The following is a 14,969-nucleotide window of genomic DNA, read 5'->3' as shown; positions in this document are numbered from 1 at the left end:
TGTGAGGAATAAGAAATTATCTTACCTCGCATGACTGCTTTCCCTGCTTCCCAAAGAACACAAGCTGAGATTCCTGGTGTGTCATTGTCCTCCAAGTATAGTGCCCACTCCTGTTTGAAATAATTTATAAAATTTTGATCTTTAAGTAATGATGTATTAAATCTCCAATGTTTGATTGGCGGAGTGACCTTTGTGTTAGTCAGAGTGAGGGAGACTGGGGCGTGGTCGCTGATAGTGATAGGGTGGATCTGAACCGCTGAAGTGTCCCTCATTTTGGAGCTACTGATTAGAAAGTGGTCTAGGCGGGAGTATGATCGGTGTACAGACGAGAAAAAAGTATATTCTCTAAGAGTGGGATGATGAGAATGCCAAGCATCACATAGACCAAGGTCCCCAGTGGCGTGCACAGACATTTTGGGGGGCAAGTGCTCCAGGGGGAAAAAAGGGCACTTTTTGCATATGTGGAAAACCTTTTCTTTTTATAATAAAAAAAACGCACAGGTTAAATGCAATTTGACTTTTATTTCAAAACATTCTCTAAAAATAGACCAAAATGTATGAGAACGAATAAGACTGACTGTGGTCATTACAAGAACAGGGCAGAATGGTCGTTTTCACAGGCAATTGGGAACTGCCTATTTTTCCTTTAGCAAATTAATGTGTTAATGTTGCCAATATGTTACACCAAAAAAAATTAACATGTCTAACCAGTGCTTCTCAAAACTTTTAACATGCACCCCCAACACCGTACCCTTCAAACTACCAATAACAACGTCACTGTTCTGTCACAATCAGGTCACAACACAGTGCGTAAATGTCTGCGAGCATCGCTGAGTCAGTAACAACCAGTTAGGCTAAAGACTGCATCTTTAGACAGTTGGACGGTGTTCTAACTTTCTCACAGGAGACACCTACTAAAGACAGTCAAAGACATTAATTTCAATCTTACCAAAGTAGGACAGTAGTTGACGTTAGTTATGGAAAGGCTAATCCACAAAAACGGAGAAACGTCCATAATTCTATTATTCATAATCATGTCAAGGTTTTAGGTTTTTCTGCAGTTCCATCTCTAAAAAGTGTGATGTCTTCCCGTCACTGACTTCAGTTTGAAAACTTTGTATTTATTCACAGATTTCCGTGAGATCATCCTAAAATTTGTAACGAAAAATGGGCTCAAAAGAGCCCTCTGCCTAACGTGATATTTTCAATAGTGTATGCAAAAAGGTCGGAATTGATGGAGAGTGGGGTTGCCTAAATGGTTTAGGTTACATTTTAAATGTGTCGTTTTTTTGTTTATCCATATGGATGGATGGAGGGGGCAAGCTGGCAAAGTTTGTCATGTGCAGTTTCTGACAGGCTACTTCACAACAAAACAATTGCAGGTCGGTCTTAGAGGGCAAACAGAATAATTTCACTTGATTCATGGGTTACCTGACTGGTTGGGAAGGGAAAGAGCTGCCGTGTTGTCCGCCGTGGCTCCCAGTCGCTATAGTTAGCCTACTATGCCTACTCCAAGTAGTCCTATGTCATGCCGCTGCTACACGCCTCACAACAAATGAACTGCAAGCGTGTTCACGTGACACGGTGACAGTGAAAAAGCGACAGGGTTCGGGTGTCTTTGAAGAAGGGGCACAAATCAAGCCATTATTTTCACACCTTTTTAAATCGCGCAGCTTTAAAAAAAAAAAATAAATCACGTCTTTCAAAAGGGCACTTTTTTGGACTGAGGGCAAAAGGGCAAGTGCTTCAGCACCACCTCGTCTCTATCTGTGCACGCCAGTGAAGGTCCCTCATATATTGTTTCAGGATTTCTGGGGATTGCCAGTTCCTATAGCTACCTACATTACTAAACCTATCAATTTCAGGGTTAAAAATCCAGGATCTCCTTTGGGAACTGGTCGTTGACACTGAAGTTCGTCCCCTTCAGTTCCCTGCCTCGGCTTTTAACCAGCTCCTTTTGCTTGAAGTGCTCGAATTTTGCCACGATGGGTCATGGTCTGTGGCCATCGGGTCTTTTACCTCCAAGGCGGTGCACACGATGGAAGGTGATGTTACTTGTGGTCTCCGCTGGAAGTTTGAGCTGTTTATGGATGAAGTTCTTCACCGTGGTTTCGGGATTTTCATCCGCTGCTTCTGGGATGCCTGCAAAAACGAGGTTGTCCCTCATGCTTCTCGCCTGGAGATCCAAAACCGCTTCTTTGATATTCTTGTTTTCTTCCGAGAGCTGGCCCTGGCCCTCTGTGAGGGATTTCATGGACTCTCTGAGAGCCGCGTTCTCCGTAGCGAGCGTCTCCACCTGTTTCTGGCTGAACTCCAGAGACTCACGCATCGCCTGGAATTCCCTATGGAGAATTTCTAACAGGGACATACGTGCGTCGAAGCTCGATAGCCTCTTATCAATGGAGTCCAGAATGTTTGCCAGGTCTTCCCTAGGTTGGGAGGCCGCCTCGGGCGAATCCTCGGGTCTGCTCCTCTTGGTGAATGAAGTGGTTTTGCTGGTGGTCGGAGTCTCGGTGAGAGGCTTAGGTTTCCCCATTGTAATCCGGTCAAAACACTCGTCGATGAAAGTAAATAGGTTATCCAATCCGTCCGCAGACTCCTCCAGATTGAAGATGTTAAATTAACCGCAATTAATGATATACTTTTTATTTATTTACTCACTTAATTTGAAGTTATTCTAAGTTGGCGAAGATCTAATTACTTCTTGTTAGTTTGTTTTAGAAACGCGCCGCCATGTTGGATACTGCCGAAAGTCTCCTGAAGTCTCGTTCCACTCCTACCGCATAGCCGGAAGCTGAGCGATTGTCAGTAGGATTTCAGGACTTTCATAACTAATAGGGAATAATTTAGCTCTACAATCACATATAATGTGAAGTTGTCTGAAAGTGTAGTTTGAAACGTAATTGTTGTGTGGCTCTGGTCATAAGTACGGTAACTGTCTGTAGTGAGCATAGGGACACCTTGCTGGGTGATGAGGGTAGAATCCTCTGTGTGACCCATCTGTACGTTGACGTCACACTTCAACTCACCAGTGGCACTTGCACTCTCATCTAGCACATATTGTATGTTCTAGTCACTCTTTGGCTTCTTCTCATGTTTAGAAACATGTTTGAACAGTTTTGAGTCATTGTGTTAAAATGATGACTACTGTATGGTGGCTGTGCTGAACTTCTGCAGCCTGTGTTTTTCACCACGGTCAAAAATGTGTTTTGATGAATGGGAATGTGTTTAGAGTTTTGCTCAGATCTGCGAGATTTGTACAAGTGAAACGAGTTTGCGCATTTGTGGATTAGTCACATTTGTGACTTCTCTCCTATTTATTTGTGGATTTTTGTCCACCAGCAGTTAATAGCTACACCAGCAGGTGGCTCCTGGAAGAACATAAGAGTCTAGAGTTAACTATTCAACAATGAGAAGGAAACACCCTAGCTTTAGCTGGGAGGTGGAAAAAAACTTTTTTTATGGAGACCACCTGGGTTCAGGTGAGAAATTAATTTGTAATCGATGCCCCTGGCTTACAAACACATAGGAGTAGAGGAAGCTGCAGGGAACCAGGGTGACCCGGCGGGGCCGGCTCTACGCTGGGGCAAGAGGGGGCAAAGCCCCCTTAAACAAACGTCCTGCCCCCTTAAATCAAACTTTTAGAAGTTGAGGAAGAAAATAATAGATTACCCACAAACTAAATATAGACAAGATTTAGTACAGTAGCTGAAAAATCCACTGAAAAAGGCACAAACGAGATGATAAGTTTCACTTCTTGTTCGCTCTTTCCCTCCACGTTCTGTTTGTACGCGGGCTCACGCAGCACTCGGCAGAGATCCCCCACTCACTCTCCCCCCAGCTAAACATCCAATCATTGTTAGTATGCAAATGAGCCAGTTTCTCAGTAGGCAGGGCAGAGCGAAATGAGCTGCGCGATTGCGGGAGGTTTAGAGGAAGCAGCAATCTCTCTCGTCAAAATCATAACGACTACTGAGATCATAGTTCGAATTACGGGGGGTACTGGGGGGTACAATACCCCCCGATCAAGACCAAGACCCCCTCAAATAGACAAAAATAGCAGTTTTTTTTTTGGGGGGGGGGTCTTAACATGTTTCTTTTGTTTTGTTTAGTTTTTTTAAAAGAAAGATAACCTCACCTCAGGAAATTTTTATGTAAAACGATTTCAGATATTGTTGGAGTACGCCGTCTCCACCGGGTCCGTGGATGAGAAGAGATTCACAGCTGACACGGGGAGAAGTTGCAAATCACCGGTTTATTCTCTGACAGATTGCAATCCGGGAGCGGCCATCTGACATACATTCAGCATGTACAGTACAGGAGGAGGCTCTGCCATATGTATCAGCTGTATCCCTTTTAAAGCCCTTTGGGCATCTTCCCCCCCCTTTCTCGGTACCTTCCGTCTACGTGACAACCACATATTTGACACTTGCCCTCGTTAGCCGGCTCGTAGTTGTCCTTCTGGAAGGCTAGATAAGTAGGGGCCGCTGATGTTCTCTGTCGCCCCCTCTATCTGTTCTGATTAGGTAGCCTTGCCTTGCCGGCGCGCCAGTCAGTTCTCGTTTTGATTAGTTACAGCCTTATAGAATCATTCCCTTTATTTCCCCTTATAAAATTATTCCCTCAATTTCCCCCTTTTGATCTCCTCAAGGAGATCACCCTGATTAGTTGAAGTTGAAGTTTATTGTCATATGTACAAGGTACAGCGTTCTGAGCACAATGAAATTCTTACTTGAGAACCCCTCCCTCACAGACAAAACATAGGACATAATACACAGAAGACATACACTGTTAACAATTGATGTAATTTTTACAATAAATTTTACAACAACGTATTGTATTCATGTTTTTGCTGTAAATACAAAAGCATGATGGGAAATTTACGAGCAGTCCTGTAATATTATTGTAACTACACTGTAGAAGCATTATTTTACAGCAACCGCGTAGTATTGTGGGATCGTGGCTGTTTGAATTTTGAAATTACGCGGCCAACGGTAACAGAACATTTTTGAAAGAAGGAACACGTCTCAGGTTTGTAACATAAAATCTGTTTTATAAGTCTATAGATATATTGATAAAGGTGATCTGAGTGAGTGCTGATTGTTTCGTTTGGTATATTTTGGTTTTATATTTTCAGACTGATTGGCTACAATGATCAGCGCTTCACTTTTCTCACCGAGACGTCGTGAACGGTCAACACCGAAGAAAAATACAAACTGAGCGGCAGCAGCTGTAACGCGGCGCTGGATCACCTGCACACAGGATAAATTAGCTGAATTATTTCAGCGATTGATTTGCTGTCGATTATATCGAACGCCATCTCCTCGACTCACCACTGATCGCTTGGAACCTCGACGGAGGTGATACGGAAAAACTTGGGTAAAGTTGATTTTATATTCACACATTCACCACATTCACACATTTCCACGTACGCCAAGTTACCACATGCAAAAACCAACCACCACAATGACGACAGCTCAAATACCGTTAGGATTTATTAACGTTAGCCCATAGACGGTAAAAAATAAGCATTAGCCTGGTTAGCTTGGCTCAGAATATTTTTGCTTTGATTACATGTGCTGTACCGGACGGGACTTATGTTTTTCTGTAGGAGATTCATTGTGGTTTGCACACTTTGATTGGCAACACAACGTAGCTTGTTGTAGATGTTACGGTCACTGAATGAACACAAGCAAATGTATCTTCATTTAATTCTGTAAGTAGGCATAACTTCGATCTAAGCTGAATATAGCAGCTGGCATATAACGTTATTTGGCCTTTGTAGAAGCAGGGTGGCAGGGCAGGTCAGGTCTCAAGTAAGCTGTCTGTATCTTAAATAAACGGCGCATGCGCAACTTCAGCCAACCAGCATCTTGTTTTTTTTTTCTTTTTTCTTTTTGAGAGGGTTCTGAGCCCGGGTTCTGTTCAGAGGCTTTCACTGCTCTTTCTTTTGTCTTCGGAGAAGGTGGCAAATTATTAGTAGCATTAAAATTAGGTAAGTTAGCAAACCAATAAACTTAACCATTCGTCTGCCCTGGTGGGTTCCTTTCATTTATCAATTGTACAGCATATGTAAATACATAAATAATCTTTTGGTGTTCTTTAACCCGTTCTAACCACCACGTGGTGTGATTTTTGTTAGCTAGGTTAGCCAGCCAGGTGTCCTTAACAGTCTCTGCATAGAAACGGTGTGGATATACCTTTTCTCTTTAATCTGTATTGGTCTCTTTTCTGAACATGTTTCATTGCAAGTTTAGTGCGTGTGGAAGTGTTTTTGATACAGTGCCTAAGTTTTATCAGCATGTTAAGCTGCATAATAATAGTGCTAATTACGTGTATCAGTGTGGTGTACCAGAATGCCCAAGAACATACTTTAAACTTACTGCTTTTAAAGCTCATATGTACAGAGACCACAAAGCAGATGGGCCTTTAAGAAATAGCCAGCTACCATTATGTGATACTCCTATACAATGTGACTTCTGCACTGTAAGGTGTGAATCTTCATCTTTAGTTGGTCATTTGAGGTCACACTTAAAAGAAGGATTACATTAAGTTCGATGTCCATTTAGAGAATGTGACAGCAAGTTCACTGTTGTGTCGAGTTTTGCATCTCATATTTCTAGGAAACACAAAAATGAGAGTGTTGTGCATGTAGATCCCTGTAATGTAGAAAGTTCCGTTGCCACTGAATCTTTTACTTCTTGTGCACCCTCTGATCATTCTGATGATGAGCCAGAAGAGACTCTTGCTGTTGATGAATCCCTCTTTCTGCGAAATATCACACTCTTCTATCTTAAACTTCAGGCTAAACTACTGTTACCTGCTACTACAATACAGACTATTATTGAGGGATATCAAGATGTCCATGATATTAGTCTGACAAATTTGCTTAATAACTTAAGTGACAAACTGACTGTCCTTGGAGTCCCAGACACCACAATCAATGACATTATGGTGGAACTCAGAAAAGAAGATCTTCTCACTGCCTGTAACAGTGGGCCTTTGAGCACAGACCAGAAAAGAAAGACCGCTTTTAAAAAATATTTTAATTATGTTGAGCCTGTGCCTCTGTTGTTAGGTACCGATGATAAAGGTAGGGAATCATTTGCCCAGTATGTACCTGTTCAAGAAACATTGGCTACACTTTTTAAAAGCAAATCTATTCAAGAACAGTATGCAGCAACACGTTCCCAGCCATCATCAGAGGGTCTTTTCCAGGACATTAAGGATGGGAAGGGAGCTCAGTGCAACCCTTTATTTAAAATGGAGCCATCCTCGCTTGGTCTGATACTCTATCAGGATGCGTTCGAAGTTGTCAATCCACTTGGCTCTTCAAAAAAGAAACATAAGATTGTAGCAGTTTATCTAACTCTGACAGATATTTTGCCTCATAACAGATCCACCACAGATCAAATGCAACTTGTTCTCTTGTGCAACAAGCAGGCATTTACATATTTTGGGATAGACAAGGTATTTGAGCCTCTGATAAAAGACCTGAAAGCTCTTGAGGAGACTGGTGTTGTAATAGGAGATGGGCAAATTGTCAAAGGTCGACTGTGTGCTATCTCAGGTGACAATTTAGGGTCTCACAGTATCGGCGGTTTTGTTGAGAACTTTAGTAAGAGCCATTACTTCTGCAGATACTGTGATTTAGATAGAACTACTTTTCAGAACTCGACACTATTGTGTGGCAACACACGAACAGAACAGTCCTATCGGAATCATCTGCAGGAATTAGGCACCAGTGGAAGAAATTCTGAGGTCGGCATTAAATCAGACTCTCCTTTTAATCAACTATCCTTCTTTCACGTTTGCCAGCCTGGACTGCCCCCATGTCTTGGGCATGACCTGTTTGAAGGCATTGTTTCGAGTGACCTTGCTTTGTTTATTGGTTATCTAGTTAAGAATAAACATTTTAATTATCTACATCTCAACAGGTGCATAGATCAATTCAAGTATCAGGGGAGTGATGCCCACGACAAACCAGCTGATGTTTCACCAGGTAGCAATAAACTTACTGGACATGCCGCCCAGAACTGGTGTCTCCTTCGTTTGCTACCCCTACTGGTGGGAGATAGGATTAAGAATCCATGTGACGATGCAGTTTGGCAACTTCTGCTGCAGCTTAGAGAAATTGTAGAACTCATTTGTGCACCAGCAATCACAACAGATCAGGTCGCTTATCTTAAAATACTCATTGAGGACTACATATACTTTCGAAGACAGCTCTTTCCTGATCAGTCCCTGAAGCCCAAACACCACTATTTGCTTCATTATCCACAGCTCATTACAGAGTTTGGCCCCCTAATTCGCCTTTGGACTCTCAGGTTTGAGAGTAAGCACTCTTTCTTCAAGAGATGTGCTAGAAAGTTGCACAATTTCAAAAACATCTGCAAGACAGTTGCCGAGCGACACCAGCTCTTCCAAGCCTATTTGAGTGCCGGTGAAATGTTCCAGCCAAGTGTGTTATTTGATAAGGGCACAGCATTCTACGTAAATGACTACAGTGACAAAATCAGAAAGGCTGTGGTTGGTTTGAATTTGGAATTTATAGATACAGTAGCATCTCATGTAGTGACAGTGAAGGGCACTTCATACAAAAAGGGCATGTATATCTTGTTGGGGAAAACTGAAGAAGAATTGGAGGTTGGCAAGATAGAGCTGGTCATTGTTCACCATGGTTCTGTGTTCTTCATCTCAGAAAAATATTTGTTTGTGAAATTGAGTGACATTGGGGTCTATTGCGTATTAGGGACAGCCCAAGAGGAGTTTGTTTGTGTGAGGCATGAGGATCTGCTTGATTATTATCCTTTGCCAGCTTATGAGATGTGTGGTATGCCAATAATCTCTCTCCATCACTCGTTTGCAGAAACCTACTAATACAATGACTGCTGCATCAGAGGAGATCAGCAAGGCTGTCTTGGCTGCTCTTCCAGGGCTCCCCTCAGATACCTTGGCATCCTTGATGACAGGCCTGGAGAGCCTTGGCGTGCAGAGCAGGGAGGACCTCTGCTATTTGAAGGAAGATGATCTTCTGACCTACCTTCGTCCAGTCCAGTGCAGAAGGCTCATTTGTGCCTTTACACCAAAAGGTTCTGTTAATATCTCCCAGGAGAGAGAGATTCAGTTACACTAAATAGAACAAAAGGTGGTACCAAAAGAAAAAGTGGTCACTGTTTAAAGTAAGTTATGTTACCTATTCAATGATGTGGGAGAGGGACTATGTCTATTGACAATAGAGCATGGTCCAGCTAATCTTTGAGGATATTCTCTCCATTCTATGTAAATAATTGCATTCAATTGTTATATTCCATCTTTAAGGTTGTCTTTTAAGTAATTTTTATAGTAGCTTTTTAAATATAGCTACCATTCTAGTATAAATATCACTTTCTCCTGAAAGTTCAGACTACCAGCTTTGAAAATGTGGAAGTAAATATAAAAATGTATGTAAATGTTTTTGCTTCAAGTAGAAAATATCATTGTGGGTGTTGGAATAAAACATTAGTGTTACAATGATCAAAATATTTATTTCAGATCCCTCTTCAGCCCCATTTCTCCCTGGAAGTCCAGATCCCTCCTCTGCCCTGTTTCCTCCTGGAAGTCGGGAAACCTCCTCAACACTGTGTTGCCCAGATACACCCAGAACATTCAACACCAGAGGACAACTTCTGCCATCACCACACACACCATGGCCCGTAAATTTTAAAATAAACTGGGAGAAAATGCCGTCAGAGATACAGTCAGCTATTGCAAATTCAACAAGACCAAATCCAGCAGCGAGAAGAGCGATGATCAGAAGTGTTGTTGATCAGATGAGAGAGCACAATGCAAACCCTAAAAGAGGGATCTGTGCGCAGGTTGCCAATGATATAGTTCGGAAATACCCCCAATGCTTTAGTGATGTAGATGGTGATAATAATGTAGCTGCAGCTTCTCTTCTACAGCAACTCAAAACTAGAATTGAGCATTTAAATAGAAATAACACCATGGCACGGCTCCGACAGAAAAGGCCCTCTATTTCAGGAATGAGGAGGCAGGAAAGAGGTCCCATGGACCAGTATGGATGTGTGCGGTGGCAGCCCAAAGAACTTCCTGCTGGGGAGACAGAAGAAAGCTTGCAAGAAATGAAAAGGCAAATGCTGCAACTTTATGCCCAATTTGGAATGGCAGGAGCAGAGAAAGGAGAGTTCCAGAGATGGCATGAAAATACTTACATGCTCCAGCGCTGCGATCTCAATGCTGATCCTCCACTCAGCATATCCAAAATCAAGGATGACTGGCCATTTCTGTTTTCCCTGAAGGGTCTGTTCTCTCACTTTAGTGAACTGACCGGTATTTCCATTCTGGAGAAGCTCCCAGCAGCCATTGAGCAAAGAAGCAAGACTATAATCGAGTATTTTGAACAACACAAGACAAAAGCTGTGAGTGAAGTCTTGGATGCCTTTCAAGAAGTGAACGGCAGCAAGGCCATCTGCATTATCCTATACCTACTTGCCCACTTTAATGAGAATGGCATCTTTCTTAAAGCTGATGTGAGTATAACTTGCGCGCGCACACACACACACACACTTTGGCTCGTTCTCTCAAACTGTTGTTTTGTAAATTGCTCGTGCAATGTTATGCCGTTGACTGGCTAACATCCTTTAGCTGTTTTAGACAGTGTAGCATACATATTTTAAAAGCATTAGCCATTTTTTTTATTCAGTGTTCAGTGTAAGACATTTTCTTTTTCTCAAAGCTAGACTGTATGGAATAATAATAAAATAATAATAGATTTGTAACTGTTATTTGTTGGCTATACATTTTGTCATGTTTATACACTTTTTTTTTTTTGTTTGTTCCCTAGCCATCTGCAATAGCTGCTGATATCCAGGAAGAGACCCTACCCAGCACACCATGCTTAATTGTACAAGGTATATTCCTCCCTTATTTTGTTAAGGATTATTACAGTGCTTAAGGTTTTTCAGCACTGTGCTGGAATTCTGAAACATGGCTGTTGTAGATTAAAAAAATAATAAAGAAGTGAAATCAAAGCACTGACTATGACTATAAAAAGCTAAAATATACCTGATTTAATTTTGGCCACTATCCCCTTTGTAGTAGTATTCTTTCCAGTGATACACAGCTCCCAGTGCTTCTGCTTCAGTTGAAATGCTTTTTAAGAGGATCTAAGCGTATCCAGCGTGCTACAATGTGACAGCACATGTACTTATAGTGCGTGGAAAATGTGCAAGTTTTCTAAAATGAAAACTGGGTCACCTTTTTGACTCAGTAGAGGAGATCCAAAAAAACGTCACAGATGGTACTGGATATGCTTAAATAGCGAGTGTTCCAACCAAGCCAGGAGCACTGAGAACTGTATATCACTGCACAAGGAGACTATTTTGAAGGGGTTAGCAGCTAATTTTAAATTGGGTACATTTTTTTTTTAATTTACAGGCACACTGAACTTTTTGATTGCACCCTGAACATATTTCCAGCACAGAAAGTTTCCTTGCTTTAAGTCCTTTAAATTGTTGTTCCATATATATATGAAGGAAGAAATGGCTGTAGTTCAGTATAAGCCTATTACTGTAATGTTTCTGTCCTGTCATTGTGTTTGTTTGTGTTTCGATTTCTAATATGTGCTCCCCAGATTCTGCCCTTGTGTTTGCCAATGACCACGCACTCCTTGTTTGCCCTAGGAGTTTTCACCTGTGTGTTTGTCATTAGTTCCTGTATTTGTTCCCCTGCCTTTGTTCAGTTCATTGTCGGTCATTAAATGTTACCTCCCTGATGTCTTGTGTTTCCTTCTGTTCCTGCTCCTGTCCTGCAGCTTTCTAGTGCTCTTTTAGTTATATTGTGTTAATGCATTTTAGGAGAGCCACTAAGCGCAGACAAGTGGATGATGTCCATTGAAGGAACGATCGTGATGGGGCCCCACAACAATCTTTTGAATGGAGTGGCAGCGACCTTTTCTGCTTACTATGTGTTCAACTTGCAGTATCCTAAAGAAGCCTCCAGCACTCTTGAATTTGTCCAAAGGTATGTTTAAAACATTTTACACACTATTAAAGAAAATAGGTCCATCATTCTCAAATGGAATGTCCCATGAATCACTTTGTTTTTGTTCAGTATTGTTAGTCTCTATAATATACTCAGACAAAGATAAAGACAGACTTCCATCTAATTCATTTGCATCTTTTAACTTAAAACATATGATAGAATTGCCAAAAATGTGAATTTATGTGAATATATCCTATCAATGAAATATCAAGTCAATACTCATAAAAGTTTTTATTTACATTAGAATATTTTATGTAAATTCTAACCGTTTCCAGTCAGGATTTTTTTTTTCAAATGCAGAATCTGCAAAATGTTAATTATTTTTACAAAATAAGAGATCATACAAAATGCATAAAATATTTCACATAAAAGACATTTACATACACTGTGTGCTAAATTATTAGGCAAGTTGAAATTCTGATCATATTTTTTTACAAGAACATTTTGCCAATCCCAAACCGCGTCAATCTTAATAACTACTATTGGTTTTGTATTTAATCATATATAAGTGATATATAATTGTCCGGGAAGGCTGAAAGTCAGAAACTCCTTACATTCAGGTGTGCTGAATTATTAGGCATGTTTTCTTTTTCCAGATAAAATGAGCCTAGAAAGAGATTGAACTCAGACTAAAATTTAAAAATTATTGCATGCGCATGAGAAGGATGCAGTACTAATGTAATAATAGAATTAGCAAAGTTAAGGAATGACCACTGGGCAGCAAAATGCTCATTGGGTCAGCAAAGTCAGAAGAAATAGGTGGAGAAGAAAAGACACATATTAACTGCAAAAGAATGAATAATTAATGTCAAGAATTAGGTGAAAAACCATCAGAAACCATTAAGTCTCCAGCGACATCATTTTCCAGAGCTGAACCTTCCTGGAGTCTCCAGAAGAGCAATGTGTCAGGTTCTCAGAGACTTTGTTTGAGTACAAAATCCTACAAAATGACCCTCACTTAATAAGAATAACATGCTGAAGTGTAGTTAAACTGACCGCTGATCTTCAGAAAATTCCTTTCGCTCCCACAAACCCCTGACTCTTAATGCATGGTGTTTCCTTCTGGAGCATCAGTGAGCATTTGAACCTTCTGTGATAGCTGCATATAAGTCCCTCAGTTGTTCTCAGTGTGAAAATATGGATTCTAAAAATCATTCAGTCCTTGTTGGAAAGGGTTCAAATACACAAAAATGCTGAAAAACTACAGAGTTTGTGGGAGCTGAAGGATTTTTCTGAAGAACAGCAGTCAGCTTAACTGCTCAGGACAAACAAGAGACTTACGAACAACTATCACTAAACAAATAATATCATCCAGGTAAGACCACAGTAATAAGAATCAAGTGTATGTAAACTTTTAAACAGGGTAATTTTTATAAATGTAACTATTTTCTCGTATGGACTATATGTAAATGTCTTTTATGTGAAATATCTAGTTCAGGTCAGTACTACATAAAAAATAACCTCTTACTTTGTTAAAATAGTTAACATTTTGCAGAATCTGCAAAGTGTAGAAACATTTGACTTCAACTGTACATACAATGAATGATGTTTGCCAAATTTTAAAAAATAGTTATCTTCATCCAAATGGTATAAGACTTTGTATGGTGGTAAACACTTGCTAGATCTACAGGATTAAACAAAATTGGAATGATATCTTGATTTTTATAGTAGATTTTTATAGTACAAAATGTAATTTTTGTAACATTATTATTTTCAAATGTGATTTTATTATGTTTATTAATGTTTTTACTTCACATTTGTGTAGTTTTTAGAGAACATATCATTTTTAAAATTAATATAAATTATATTTTTGTTTTTTTTACATAGGTACATATAAAAAACCTGCTTTTTTATGTAAAATTAACTTTATAAAAGACCCACATTTCTAACTTTCCTTCATGGGGATAACATGGATCATTTGAAATGGTTTAGTGTATGATTTTTGCCCATCTTTTGGAAAATGCAGTTTTAGAATGAAAAAAAAATTCTCACTTTTACCAGTAGATTGCTGCAGAGCTCCACTATTTGCTATTTGACCAACTGAAATTATCTTTTTTTTTTTTTGGTTTAGATTAAATTTGTAGAATTATATGAGAAACAGATGATTGAAATAAATGATAAACTCTAAAGACTCTCAATATTCATCATTAACAGATAATAAAACTTTTTTCACTCTGTTTTTAGAGCTTTTTGCAGAATCAACTCCCAGACGGGCAGCAAAGCAGAGAAGAGACACAAGCTCAATGCACCTGTCTGCACCCTCTTAAGAAAACTCCTGGACTTTGAGTTGATGGGCTAGTATTGATGCCCCCCCACCCCCCATAGTTGGCAGGGCGCCTTTGTTGAATATCACCATGTTCCCTCTGAAGATAGGCTGTTTGGACGTCTGGAAGTGAGCTAGATTCTTTAGTGAAACTGTGATTTGTTTATATGAAAATGAAATGTGGATACTTTGTTTGGAAAAAAGTTTTAATTCTGTAATGTGTGCTGTTGCATATTATTTTAATAAAAATAGAGAAGTTGAAGTTGTTTTTGTTTTAATTGTGAAGTGATTACAGCTTTTATTGTAACATTAAAAAATAACAGAATATACAGTGTATACAATTACAATATTTAATTGTAATTCTCTCCTGTGAAATTACAGGAAATTCCTGGCAACTGAGTTGCAGTAAATTATAAGAAATTACAGCATTTTACTGTAATAATTCACTATAATCACAGTAACACTGCTGTATAAATACAGTACTTTGTTGTAATAAAAACACAGTACATAACCTGTATATTTCTTGCCGTAAATTCACGGCAATTAGTTGCCAGGAATTTCCTGTAAATTTACAATAAATTTTTAACAGTGTAGAACACAAGTAGTGCAGCAGCAATAAATAATAAATAGGTAAAGTGTCAGTGCATAGTGTGGAGTAAGT

The 14,969-nt window shown here is 39.8% G+C and overlaps 1 protein-coding gene across 2 annotated transcripts; it reads left to right on the top strand.

The window, feature by feature from the left end:
• The first annotated feature begins 4,878 nt into the window (after positions 1–4,878).
• Positions 4,879–14,618, top strand: LOC111839475 (uncharacterized). Of its 2 annotated transcripts, XM_072711503.1 has the most exons (7): positions 4,879–5,031; positions 5,138–5,379; positions 8,870–9,182; positions 9,535–10,532; positions 10,847–10,913; positions 11,859–12,024; positions 14,230–14,618. In XM_072711503.1, the coding sequence occupies exons 4-7, from the start codon at positions 9,723–9,725 to the stop codon at positions 14,342–14,344; spliced, it is 1,158 nt and encodes a 385-aa protein (XP_072567604.1). In that variant the 5' UTR covers positions 4,879–5,031; positions 5,138–5,379; positions 8,870–9,182; positions 9,535–9,722; the 3' UTR covers positions 14,345–14,618. The 2 variants fall into 2 exon arrangements, with proteins under 2 accessions (XP_072567604.1, XP_072567603.1); XM_072711502.1 differs by having other exon boundaries at positions 8,870–10,532.
• The last annotated feature ends 351 nt before the right edge of the window (positions 14,619–14,969 follow it).

This window comes from Paramormyrops kingsleyae, chromosome 4 (genome assembly GCF_048594095.1).
Source record: "Paramormyrops kingsleyae isolate MSU_618 chromosome 4, PKINGS_0.4, whole genome shotgun sequence".
NCBI classification, from domain to species: domain Eukaryota; kingdom Metazoa; phylum Chordata; class Actinopteri; order Osteoglossiformes; family Mormyridae; genus Paramormyrops; species Paramormyrops kingsleyae.
This window is presented reverse-complemented; position numbering and strand designations above follow the sequence as displayed.

Coding starts and splice junctions, on each gene's coding strand:
- LOC111839475 (XM_072711502.1), top strand. CDS start 9,513: ATGATCAAAATATTTATTTCAGATCCCTCTTCAGCCCCATTTCTCCCT. Junction 10,533..10,846: donor GCATCTTTCTTAAAGCTGAT/GTGAGTATAACT, acceptor TTTGTTCCCTAG/CCATCTGCAATAGCTGCTGA. Junction 10,914..11,858: donor ACCATGCTTAATTGTACAAG/GTATATTCCTCC, acceptor AATGCATTTTAG/GAGAGCCACTAAGCGCAGAC.